Source organism: Larimichthys crocea, unplaced genomic scaffold, assembly GCF_000972845.2.
Source record: "Larimichthys crocea isolate SSNF unplaced genomic scaffold, L_crocea_2.0 scaffold385, whole genome shotgun sequence".
NCBI classification, from domain to species: domain Eukaryota; kingdom Metazoa; phylum Chordata; class Actinopteri; family Sciaenidae; genus Larimichthys; species Larimichthys crocea.
Genome location: NW_020855041.1, coordinates 134274 through 145432, shown reverse-complemented (window position 1 = coordinate 145432; position 11159 = coordinate 134274). Strand labels below are relative to the sequence as shown.

The 11159-nt window shown below is 46.7% G+C and overlaps 3 protein-coding genes across 4 annotated transcripts; 2 read left to right on the top strand and 1 right to left on the bottom strand.

Annotated features, from left to right (window-relative positions):
• The first annotated feature begins 1630 nt into the window (after positions 1-1630).
• LOC104940115 (dickkopf-related protein 2) lies at positions 1631-3730 on the top strand. 2 transcript variants are annotated; one of them, XM_019253002.2, is made up of 4 exons: positions 1631-1779; positions 1998-2170; positions 2254-2410; positions 2493-3730. In XM_019253002.2, exons 2-4 carry the CDS (start codon positions 2000-2002, stop codon positions 3296-3298), a joined length of 1134 nt encoding a protein of 377 aa, XP_019108547.1. In that variant the 5' UTR covers positions 1631-1779; positions 1998-1999; the 3' UTR covers positions 3299-3730. The 2 variants fall into 2 exon arrangements, with proteins under 2 accessions (XP_019108547.1, XP_027132276.1); XM_027276475.1 differs by having other exon boundaries at positions 1631-2170; positions 2493-2627; positions 2707-3232.
• Positions 3731-5190: 1460 nt separating this feature from the next.
• Positions 5191-6984, top strand: LOC104940067 (GTPase IMAP family member GIMD1). The gene is made up of 4 exons (XM_019252997.2): positions 5191-5237; positions 5896-6041; positions 6117-6379; positions 6607-6984. Exons 2-4 carry the CDS (start codon positions 5897-5899, stop codon positions 6970-6972), a joined length of 774 nt encoding a protein of 257 aa, XP_019108542.2. The 5' UTR covers positions 5191-5237; position 5896; the 3' UTR covers positions 6973-6984.
• On the bottom strand, positions 6970-10898 carry aimp1b (aminoacyl tRNA synthetase complex interacting multifunctional protein 1b). Its single transcript, XM_010756629.3, has 7 exons — positions 10572-10898; positions 8761-8855; positions 8249-8362; positions 7874-8008; positions 7603-7802; positions 7351-7525; positions 6970-7264 (listed from the first exon to the last, which is right to left on the bottom strand). Exons 1-7 carry the CDS (start codon positions 10610-10612, stop codon positions 7098-7100), a joined length of 927 nt encoding a protein of 308 aa, XP_010754931.2. The 5' UTR covers positions 10613-10898; the 3' UTR covers positions 6970-7097.
• Positions 10899-11159: the final 261 nt, after the last annotated feature.

Here is an 11159-nt window from a genome sequence, read left to right as displayed (position 1 = left end):
TAAACGTCTTTAGCACACTGCGGGGACGTCTCTGAGACTACGTCCAGGTTTTAGACAGTCTGCGGGGACGTCACAGAGACTACGTCCAGGTTTTAGACAGTCTGCGGGGACGTCTCGGAGACTACGTCCAGGTTTTAGACAGTGTGAAGTTCATCAACACTGACACACAACAAGTACTTTTCCTGTTGATTTGAAATGTGACACGTTACGTCCAGGTTTTAGACAGTCTGCGGGGACGTCACGGAGACTACGTCCAGGTTTTAAGAAAGGTGTGAAGTTCTCAAACAACTGACACCAACAAAGTAAACTTTGACTGCAAGGCCAGTACTTGTCCTGCAACAGTACGTTATTCCGGCAGCACAGTACTTTCCTGCAGGCACATAACGTATTACGAGCAGCACAAGTCTGTTGCCTGTGATTTGAAATGTGAACACGTATAAAATTATCAAACATAAAGTCGTACAAGATTCGTTTTGAATACATAAATGATCTTGCAGATCAGAACCCGTATTTCTTTTGATCTGACTTATCAACTTTTCATAGTAGTATATCTGCTTCAATATTTCAGGATTCGCAAAATAAATTACTGACCTTCAGTTTCAAATACCCAAAATAAAAAAATAATTTCTACTTTAAATAACATTTAAAATTCATTAATGATATATTTATAATAAATAATAATAATAAGAATAATAATAATAATCAGAATCAGAAACACTTTATATACCTGCAGGGAAATAGTTTTTGGTTAGAGCGCAGCTCCCAAACGGTCAGTGAACATGTAAGAAAAACCAAACTCATAACAGTACACACCCTTAAGATATCACATTTAACAGTAATCACCTGTAAGATATACTGTAATATATACAACCTGTAATAATGTAAACAGTATACATACACCTGTAGATATACATTTACAGTATATACACCTGTAAGATATACATTTAACAGTACTACACCTTAGATATGACATTTAACAGTATGATACACCTGTCAAGATTACATTTAACATATACACCTGTAAGATATACATTATACGAGACCACCTGTAAGATTACATTAACAGTATACACCTGTAAGATATACATTTAACAATATAACACCTGGTAAGATATACATTTAACAGAATAACACCTGTAGATAACATTAACAATACAACACCGCAAAAACATAGTATACACTTAAGAGTACATAAACAGTATACAGTAAAGTTCAGTCAGTACACTCAACCATCGTGACCGTTGCCAGTATGTAAATCTGAAACCTTCTACGAGTCAGTACTGATGTTATATATATATAACACACACACACACAAACACACACACACATATATATATATATATAGTATCTGTGGTGGTGTGGTGTGTGTGTGGGGGGGGTGTGTGTGTGTTATATAGATCTGCTCTGATGTTTCTTTTACTAAAATCACTTCAAAGTTTTTTTCACATTAAACTTGAAGCGGACATCTTGTCTCCTCCTCTCTGTGTATCGATAGGTGAGGGGGGCGCGCGGGTATCGATGGGGTGTGTAGTGCTGTTGGAGGTGGAGGAGGAGGAGGAGGTGGAGGAGGAGGTGGAGGTGGGGCTCCTGGTCGCGTGTCCGTGAGTGTATAAAGTGGATCCGAGTCCGGCTCAGTCTCACCTGTGTGAGGTGATCCGACGAGAAGAGGCGCGAGACGGAGAGACAGAGACAGACAGACACACAGACAGAGAGACAGGATTACCGAGGATCCAGAACCTGCAGATCCAGAACCTGCAGATCCAGAACCTGCAGATCCAGGTCAGAACAAGTTTAAACTTTTTAAAACTTTAACTTCAAACTTCGTGACGTCATGTCACACACTTGTGTACTTGTAGTTTTTTGTGTTTTTGTATTCGGAGCTGTTCATTGGTGGAAGCGGGGTGGACACAATAACAGAAACACCTCCAGTTAGTCACGTGTGACCGCACGTCTCTGATGAATCATTCGTAATTAATGGATTAATTAATTGTTTACAGTTATGACTCATCATCAGTCGCTGTTGGTGCTTTGTGTCGCGCTCGTGCTGTGGGTGTGTTCCCGCGGCGGGGACGCGCGTGTCCGACTGAACTCCATCAGGACGGTGATCCTGAGGGAGGGGCACGCGCTGCCGGTCAACAGGAGCGCGTGGGAGCCGAGCCTGGACCTGACGGTGAGTGTGCGCGTGTGCGTCTGCTTTTCACGTGTGTGTGTGTGTGTGTGTGCACGTTGTGACGTCACTCTCTCTCTCTGCAGCTCTATCAGTGCATGAGCGACCTGGAGTGCAGCGAGGGCAGCTACTGCCACGCCCCCACCAAAGGCCCCGCCCACTCGCGCTGCCAGACCTGCCGCAGGAGGAAGAGGCGTTGCCATAGAGACGGCATGTGTTGTCCGGGCAACCGCTGCAGCAACAGTAAGATTTTCAAAATAAAACAGGTTACTCCTTCTCCACTGTGACGTAGCGTCTCATAATGGTCTCCATCCGTCTCCTCCAGATATCTGCGTCCCTGACGTGGACACCTTTGTGTCTCAGAGGATCCCGGACTCGGACGGAGGGATGAGCCCGCTGTCTAAAAAGAAAGGGTGGAGGAAGAGAGGCAGGGTGGACGTGAAGGCGGTGTCCAGTAAAGGTGTGTGTAGCTTCAGTGTGGAGGCGTGGCGCTCCGTCAGGCGTTGTTTCTGTCGTGTTGACGGTGTTTCTGTCTCCAGGTCAGGTCGGGGATCCCTGCCTGCGCTCGTCCGACTGTTCCGACGCTCTGTGCTGCGCCCGGCACTTCTGGACTCGCATCTGCAAGCCGGTGTTGCGGGAGGGACAGGTTTGCACGCGACACCGCCGGAAGGGGAACCACGGGCTGGAGCTGTTCCAGCGCTGCCCCTGCGGGGACGGACTGAGCTGCCGGACGCTGCGGGAGCCCGTCCAGACGCCATCATCGTCTTCGGCGTCGCTGCTAGCAGCAGCAACAATGTCCAAGTTCGCCGCGTCCTCGTCTCGCCACTCGTCCCCGCACACCTCGCCGCTGGCGTCGTCCTCAAAGTCGGCGGCGGTGGCGAAGACGAGACTCCACGTGTGCCAGAGAAACTGAAGAACCACCTGGAAGCAAAGACTTTCCTCTTTCTGCCAATGACCGAGCCCGAAGGCAACGAGAGGCGGAGACCGAGACGGACGAGCGAGACGGAAACAAGCACACCTGTTCGCACCTGTGACCGCCCCCAGTATCTCATGCTAATCAGCTTCCTGTCGGGTCGCATTCACACACACTCGGCGGGACGTGAAACTCTTTGTGCTTCAGTTTCCTGCTGAGCGTCTAGACGAGCGGAAACCGCTTTGAAATCCGGTTTGACTCCATTTACACCGCGAGGCTGACGCATGGCCTGCAGGGTGTCGTGCTTTTACTTTGAAAAAACAGATCAAATATATGTTTGATGATTCATGATGAAGTCCAGAACTGCACTGTCCATTTGTTTTGGCCCAAAGGAATTGGTTTTATTTTGAAAGTCTGTAAGAACAGCTGATCTTTGGCCACTGAAACTCTTCCCGCCCATTTTGGCGCCAATAGAAACTCGTTAGCTGGTGAAGTGTCGGCTCGTTAGAACACATGTTGTTTTATTGCACTGCTTTATTGTGAAAGAGTTCTCTGTATGTCCGTGTACTCTGGATGAATGTTCCAGAAGTTTCTGTATTTTAAATGCAAATCAAATAATCTGTGTTTATGATTAAATCCTCGTTAACACACCGGACTGTTTCTGTCATTCATGTCATCAGTCAAACTGGATGTTTGGGTGATTTACAGACTTTGTGATCCAGGAGCCAAACCCGACACAAAGCGGCTGCTGGTTCTGTTCTGGTTCTGGTCATGTTGAAGTGCTGACATGAGTCTGGATCCGGGCTGTGGATGTTTTTCTTAGAGCTGGTGGGCGGTGACGAGATTACCGAAGAGGAAAAGACGAGCCCACGAGGAAGTGATTCCATCTGTGCAGATAAAAGTTATTGTGTCCGTCACCGGGACGACAGCTGATTCCTGTCTTCATTAAAACGTCAAACCAGCAGCCAATCATCATCCAGGTCCCCAGCTGCAGCTGATCTCACTGCCTAGTCCAGCAGCAGTCAGCCCAGCTCGGCGTCTGTCTTTCAGCCTTTTATTTCACCAAGCTCTCACCAACCACTAAAAGTCAGTCCCACATTTACTCTTGTCCGGCGGCTTCTTGCTCGCTCACTCTCTCCTTTTCTCTTCTTAGCTTCCTCCGTCAGCGTCCTCTTCACTCTCTTCTCCTCTGCCATCATGTCCATAGAGGCTGCTGAGCCTGGTTACCTCCTCTTCTTCTTCCTGGTCGTCCATAACGCCTGTTGGTACAAACACTCAGTTCGTCAGCTTGGCGGTGAGCTCAGAGCGACGGGTACCCGTCGCTCTGAGCTCACCGCCAAGCTGACGGACTGAGCTAACAGCAGCTACAGTCAGCTCCTCTGACCATATATGGTCGTTGTTTTTGTTTCCATAAACCTTCCTGAGAATCAGATTTCGATGTTTGTAGACACACACACACACACACACACACACACTCCCTCTCTTGTGGTCGGTTGCTGTCGGGCATCGCTGTCCTCAGTTTGGGTACGCTTATTATAAAGATAACACACACACACACACACAGACACACACACACACACACACACACACACATCCGTGTTCCCCGGCTTCCCTGTCACTGCCCGCCCAGTATTGGTCACACACACACTGCATTAACATCACCTTGCCGTGTGTGTGTGTTTCCTCGTTTCCTTGATGTCACAGTTTCACTCACACACACACACACACACACACACACAACACACTAAAGTTAAAACAGCTTTCTGCTCTCAGCCATCAACTGTGTGTGTGTGTGTGTGTGTGTGTGTGTGTGTGTGTGTGTTATCTTTCAGTCCAGATGATGTTTGTCTCTGCAGCACGCACACTTTGTTTTTTAATGTTAATGAAGATAAACCAACCAATACACAACATTAATCAAACCAATAAGTAACATTCAGACAACATACTTCTATAACACACACACACACACACACACATTATGTTGCCCCTCTGACGTGTCCCTTTAAATCTTCGTTAACAGGATGTTTGTTAGTTTTACAACCTAAAGAGCCACACTGGTTATTCTTTAACCACGAACACACACACACACACACACACACACACACTGTCTGTCAGTTCAGGAAGTGTGTGTCCGTGTTTCGGGGTGTGTTACAGCAGGTAAGACTGACTTCTGTAAACGTGAGGATCTGATTTTGTGTTTAAAGGAGCCTCCAACATGCTGAGCTTCATCAGGGATGGGAACCGATCAGATCTGTGCGAGTCGATTCTTTTTTGATTCTCATGCAGACGGCGTCGGTTTAACGTTACAGCGTGTTACAAAGCAGCACATGGCGCTGACATGGAACCACAGAGGTCAGAGGTCACAGCCCGGCTGATTCATCTCCAGTCTGCAGCGTGTCAAAAACACGACGTTCATTTAAAATATCACATGTTGTGTGCGCAAATGTTTCTGCATGTTGGTCGTGTTCCCTCCTGACGCTGTTATCTCCACTTTGCGATGATTGTTGACGTCTGTTCTGGTGAAATGCAGCCAAACTTTGGAGCGTTTGAACGAGTGGGTGACATTGTTTACTACTGATGCACGTGAGGAAGTTACGTGACGTGATTCGTTTTATCTGGAATCGATGAGAGAATCGTTAGATAAACTGCCGAACGATTCCATGGAACTGAAACACACGGTTCCGGTTCCCATCCCTAACGGAGACCGCGTGAGTTCTTAGCCACTAGAGGTTAAAGTTACATATCGCACCTGGAAGTTTTCTGTGGAATATTTCCAATGTTGTGATCACTAAATGTTCGTGTTCGTGACCGTCAGCATGGAACGCAGTCGCTACGGCAACGAGCCCCTCAGACTCCCGAACAGCAGCGACGACGACGGCGAGCGGAACGTGCTGGCCCTGAATGTGCTGTTGCTAGGCGACAAACAGAGTGGGAGGAGCTCTGTGGGGAACGCTCTGATTGGTCAGTGTCTTCCTGGTTTATATTTCAGCTGCAAACACACGAAGCTCATTTCAAATATCGTCACGGTTACGACAGGTGGAGAGGTGTTCCAAACAGGTGGCTGCATGTACGGCGTCTCCGTGACGACAGAGTGCCAGCGCCGCACACGAAATTTCCCCAGGTATTTCAGAAGACAGGGGGCGGAGTCTGACCTCACCTTGAGCGTGGTTGACACGCCCCCCGTGATGCCCGGCGCGATGAGCGTGCACGAGCTCTGCCCGGAGGGCGTGCACGTGGTCGTGCTCGTTGTGAGAGCTGACCTGCCGCAAGGCAACACACACCAGGAGGAGCGCGTGGAGGTACACACACACACACACACACACACTCACTCACACACACACACACACACACACACACACACACACACACACACACACACACACACACTCACTCACACACACGCACTCACTCACACTCACACACACACACACACTCACACACACACACACTCTCACACACGCTCACACGCACACTCACTCACGCACACACACACACACACACACTTTGTTGATTTGTGTGTTTTCAGACTCTCCTTAGTACACACTGGCGTCGTCACACTTTACTCGTTCTCACGCACGCTGACCACCTGAAGGAGGCGGGGCTTCACCGCTCAGTCTACCTCACACAGGCCAGTGATTGGCTGAGAACTCTGGCTGAAGAGGTGGGAGGAGTCTTCTTCTTGGACAACACCCGTGATTGGCCGTCGATCAGAGGACGACCGCTGAGAGACCAACTGCTCCACCTGTCAGCGAGGAACCATCACAGAGCTGTGGGAGTCCGGACACAGAACCGGGCTCAGCAGAACCGGGCTCAGCAGAACCGGGCTCAGCAGAACCGGGTTCAGCAGAACCGGGCTCTGGGCACTTCACATGATGACGACACATCAAAGTGATTTCAAAGAGGTTTTAATCAACAATCAACTGAAATGAAATGTTTCCATCTTTTGTAAGATCAGCAGGTTTTTCACAATAAAAGCACTGTGATATCTTCAGCATGTCTTCTGGTCCTGCATGACGTCTACCTGATGATGCCGTTGGTGAGGGAGGGGGCCCTGCAGAGCCCCTTGCCCTTCACCTCAAACCTGCAGCCTTTGTAGTTAGCCACGCCCCTGCTGTCCACCTGCAGGTCGGGCTGGACGAGCTCCCAGACCTTCTGCTTGGACTGCAGCTCTCTGTCCGGCTCACCTGCACACACACACACACACACATAATGTTTCATTCATTCAGGCATGGTTTGTTTTGTAACTTAACGTATTCGTAACCATGGTTACCGGGGTAGTTGAGGAAGGTGACTCTGTCTCCAGGGGTGGAGCCCGTGGGCGGAGCCAGCAGCTCTGCGCCGTCATCTTCGGAGGCAGAGCAACACAGGAGGCGGGCCTGAGAGACCAGTCCCTTCATCCTATAGGCTTTGACGTTGCATAGCAACACGGCGAGGCTGCCCTGGAGCTAAACATCGGACATGAAGTCGTTGATATGTCGGAATATTTTAGAAATAAATATTATAAATGAAAAAACTGCATCACCTCCTCGAAGTCCGTATTCTCCTCCAGCTTGCTGACGACCACGCGGGGGGCGTCCTCTCCCACGTCCACGTCCTGCACCGCCAGCCCCTCAGCCAGCGGGTGGCGCCGGATGTTGAGGATCCGTCCAACGCGCAGGTCCAGCCGTGACACGTCAACCCGAGGCTCCGCCCCTAAGGTAGGAGAGTCTAAGGTGGGACGAGCTGAGAGAGCGAGAGGGTCAGTCTTTGATTTCCTTCATTCCTTTCCTCATGTCTTTCCTTTGTCGTCTCACCTTTCCTCTCCCCTCGCCTCCTTCTGGTCTGTCTCTCTCTCTGGTCCTGTGAGGAGGGAGGAGAAGGAGCTTGACTGACAGACGTGGTGGGGGCGGGGCTTAATATTGGAGGGGGCGTGGCGAGCAGAGCCTTCGCTGAAAGACAAAAACGAGGCAATTTAATTTATTTATTCATTTATTTTATCTTTAGAACAAATCTTTTAAAAGCTTTGACTTAATAAAGTTTTTATTAAATTTAAATAATCGTCTCCAGTTGTCTGTGTGTGTGTGTTTGTCTTTCTATCATTGTGAGGACCAGCTTTCAAACATTCAAAGAGAGGACCGTTGAGCAAAGTGAGGACATTCAGGCTTTAAAAGTTGCTTTCGGGGGTTTACCGGTGCGTCTCCTCTGTTTTTCTTGCAGCTGAGCTTTGAGCTGCTCGATGTCTTTCTTCAGTTTGCCGTTTTCCACCAGCAGTTTCTTCTGATCTCTGACGGACGCCTGCAGCACTAAAAACAATCCACGAGAGGGCGCCATTACCTGCCGGAACATTCATGTCACAGCATCTTTCTCCTAAATTAGTTTAAATTACAGACACATGACCTTTAAATTAAAGGTTGAGGAGTGCGTATATGTGTAGTCATTGATTGTAACCCCTTGCCTCACCTTCTCCTTCCCACCATGAAGAAGAAATGGCGGACGGAAAAAAACATTATGGATATAAAAGGCTCATTCTGAATACTGAAATCTGAAAACAGAGCCACACACTGGACCTTTAAAGAAAGAAAATATTGATCATTCTTTGCAGTTAATCTGTTGACGTGAATTAAAAAAGGAGTCCTCATCAGTCCTACAGTCACAGGACAGTTTATTGTTTATTGATCATTAATTTTGGATTTGCTCTTACGTGCTTTCTCTCTCGTCAGCAGGGCGTGAGTTTTAAAATACTCCACGATCTGTTCTCCGTCCTCCGGGTGGAGCTTCATGAGAGCGGCTGCCAGGCTGAGAGATGGAAAAACAATTTCTGATATGAAACATAAATAAAAATGTCAGTGATCTGTGTCTGACCTGTGTCTCCTCACTCTGCAGCATGTGTCGGGCAGGAAAGGAAGGCGCTGACTTGTTTTGTAGGTGGGAACATTAAAGTCAGGTCCCAGCAGATATTATATAAAGTGTTTGAGACATAAAAAAATAAAGAAAAGACGTCATGAAATGTTTCAAACGTGAACGAAAGAGTTTAAACGACTTCAGTGGGCGTGGCCGACTGCCAGTATGCAAATCAGACAAGCCGTGATGTCATCAACCCGCCAATCAAACGTTTATATAGATGATATCTTAGAGGAAGGATGTGAACGTGTGTGTGAAATGTCAGAAATAATTGATATGGGGAAGTTTGTTTGTGATTTCATTTCTGTATCAAAACAGAAATGAAATGAATCCTTTTGTCTCAATCAGCTTCAAAGCACTTCCTGTCTCACACCTGACTGACAGGTGGAGTAAAGCACACACACACACACACACACACACACACACACACACACACACACATGAAAACATGTCTCAATAACTCTCTTAAATGAAAGTTTTATTCTTCTGTTTCACGTGTTAGACTTTAGCAGGAAGTAACGACTAAACTACAGCGGTGTTGTTACCTTGTGTAATAAGAATATTTAGTTTCTAAACATTTGTCAGATTAACACAGCTCACGGGCACGTTAACGAGGGACGTGAGCTGACACATGAAAGCATAGAAAGAGCCGTCGTCATGTGATGGAGGAACATTTATAAAGACCATCAAAGTGCTGCACGTACACTGAAACCAGCTCATTTGCATAATGACAAGCAGACGGCTAAAACACACAACCTGACGTTAACACACTTATCTACACAAGCTCGTTATCAAAGGAAAGTCCCCTCGGTCGCTTTAACGACGAGACCACATGGAGCAAACGTTTGTTCTGAGTTATTAACACGTTATGGACGACTGTGTTTATTTATGTTTACCAAAAATATCAATAATTAAGTTCATCTTCACGTTGATCCGAAATTAGAACGCTCGTCCCCAAGTGGTAGCTGAGTCCCCGCAACGCGAGTGTGTGAACAGATGTCCTCACAATGTACACACACACACACACACGCACACACACACACACACACACGTGCAGCTGCTGCTAAATCGACAAAATGCAGAGAGAGAAACAACAGCTGCCGTCAGACTTCATGCTATAAATAACGTGAGCTGGTACGAGTCGGACGGCGACAGTGAAGAAGAATCCTTCACTTCAATACATACAAATACATATATAATGTAAAATATATATATGTATTTGTATGCATAAATACTATCACTGTGGGTGTCACATGTGAAAGTCCTGAAGAAAAACTGTCAAATTAAAGTGAAATCAGAAAATGTACTCAGAGTGTTTATCATTATTATCATTACTGTTGTTATTACGTTGTTACTGTCGAAGCTCAGTTTGAACATAACGTCTGTTTAAACTGTCGGGAAGTTTCATTTAAATCAGATTTTAATAAATAACACGTTAACACAATAACACCACAGAGGCTCAGCCCTCATGAAGTTAAGTTAACAACAAATATTGATTTACTTCTCTGGAGATAATTAAGAAAGTTAACATGGAAAGAAACGTGTTGAATAATCTGCAGCACACACACACACACACTCTGATGAGTGAACGTGAAGGGCTGCCTCTCGTACCTGGGACGGATCACGTCGTCCGTGTTGTCCGTGTTGTCCATGTCCCACGTCAGATGTTGTCGTCCGGCTGCTCGAGGAGAAAGTTCAGACTGAGCCGGGCTCAGACTCTGTCAGCTGTCTGCTTCCATCTCCAGCTGGCTGCAGGTCAAAGGTCAAACGCCTCCTCTTTAACATCTACAACACGTCTATACATTTTATGATATATATCTGCATCACAGACTCTTTATACATTCTTATATATTCATAACCTGGGATTTACTTTGCTTCTCTATGTCCCACAGACACACATCCAGACACACACTTTACTTTACACACACTGTTGTGTGTGTGCGCCCCCTGCTGGAAGAAACTACTGCACACTACAACTCCTCCGTCCTTCAGTTTATTTGAAATCTCATGTGATGTGTAAATAAAACATCTTGTCTTATGTATTTTTAATGAACTGATACTTCATATTTCATAAATACCAGAGATGTATAGTAACGAAGTGGAACTACTTAAGTACTGTACTTAAGTACTAAAATGCAGTATCTGTACTTTTTTGGAGTATTATTTTTTTCCACAACTTCCACTTTACTGCACTACATA

Bases quoted from the DNA above. Each gene is read 5' to 3' on its own strand.
- LOC104940067 (XM_019252997.2), top strand. From the start codon at position 5,897: ATGGAACGCAGTCGCTACGGCAACGAGCCCCTCAGACTCCCGAACAGC. The intron at 6,042-6,116 runs GTCAGTGTCTTC...CGGTTACGACAG, and splicing joins TGTGGGGAACGCTCTGATTG to GTGGAGAGGTGTTCCAAACA. The intron at 6,380-6,606 runs GTACACACACAC...GTGTGTTTTCAG, and splicing joins ACCAGGAGGAGCGCGTGGAG to ACTCTCCTTAGTACACACTG.
- LOC104940115 (XM_019253002.2), top strand. From the start codon at position 2,000: ATGACTCATCATCAGTCGCTGTTGGTGCTTTGTGTCGCGCTCGTGCTG. The intron at 2,171-2,253 runs GTGAGTGTGCGC...CTCTCTCTGCAG, and splicing joins AGCCGAGCCTGGACCTGACG to CTCTATCAGTGCATGAGCGA. The intron at 2,411-2,492 runs GTAAGATTTTCA...CGTCTCCTCCAG, and splicing joins GGGCAACCGCTGCAGCAACA to ATATCTGCGTCCCTGACGTG.
- aimp1b (XM_010756629.3), bottom strand. From the start codon at position 10,612: ATGGACAACACGGACAACACGGACGACGTGATCCGTCCCAG. The intron at 8,363-8,760 runs GTAAGAGCAAAT...GATTGTTTTTAG, and splicing joins GCTGACGAGAGAGAAAGCAC to TGCTGCAGGCGTCCGTCAGA. The intron at 7,265-7,350 runs GTAACCATGGTT...GTGTGTGTGCAG, and splicing joins CACCTTCCTCAACTACCCCG to GTGAGCCGGACAGAGAGCTG.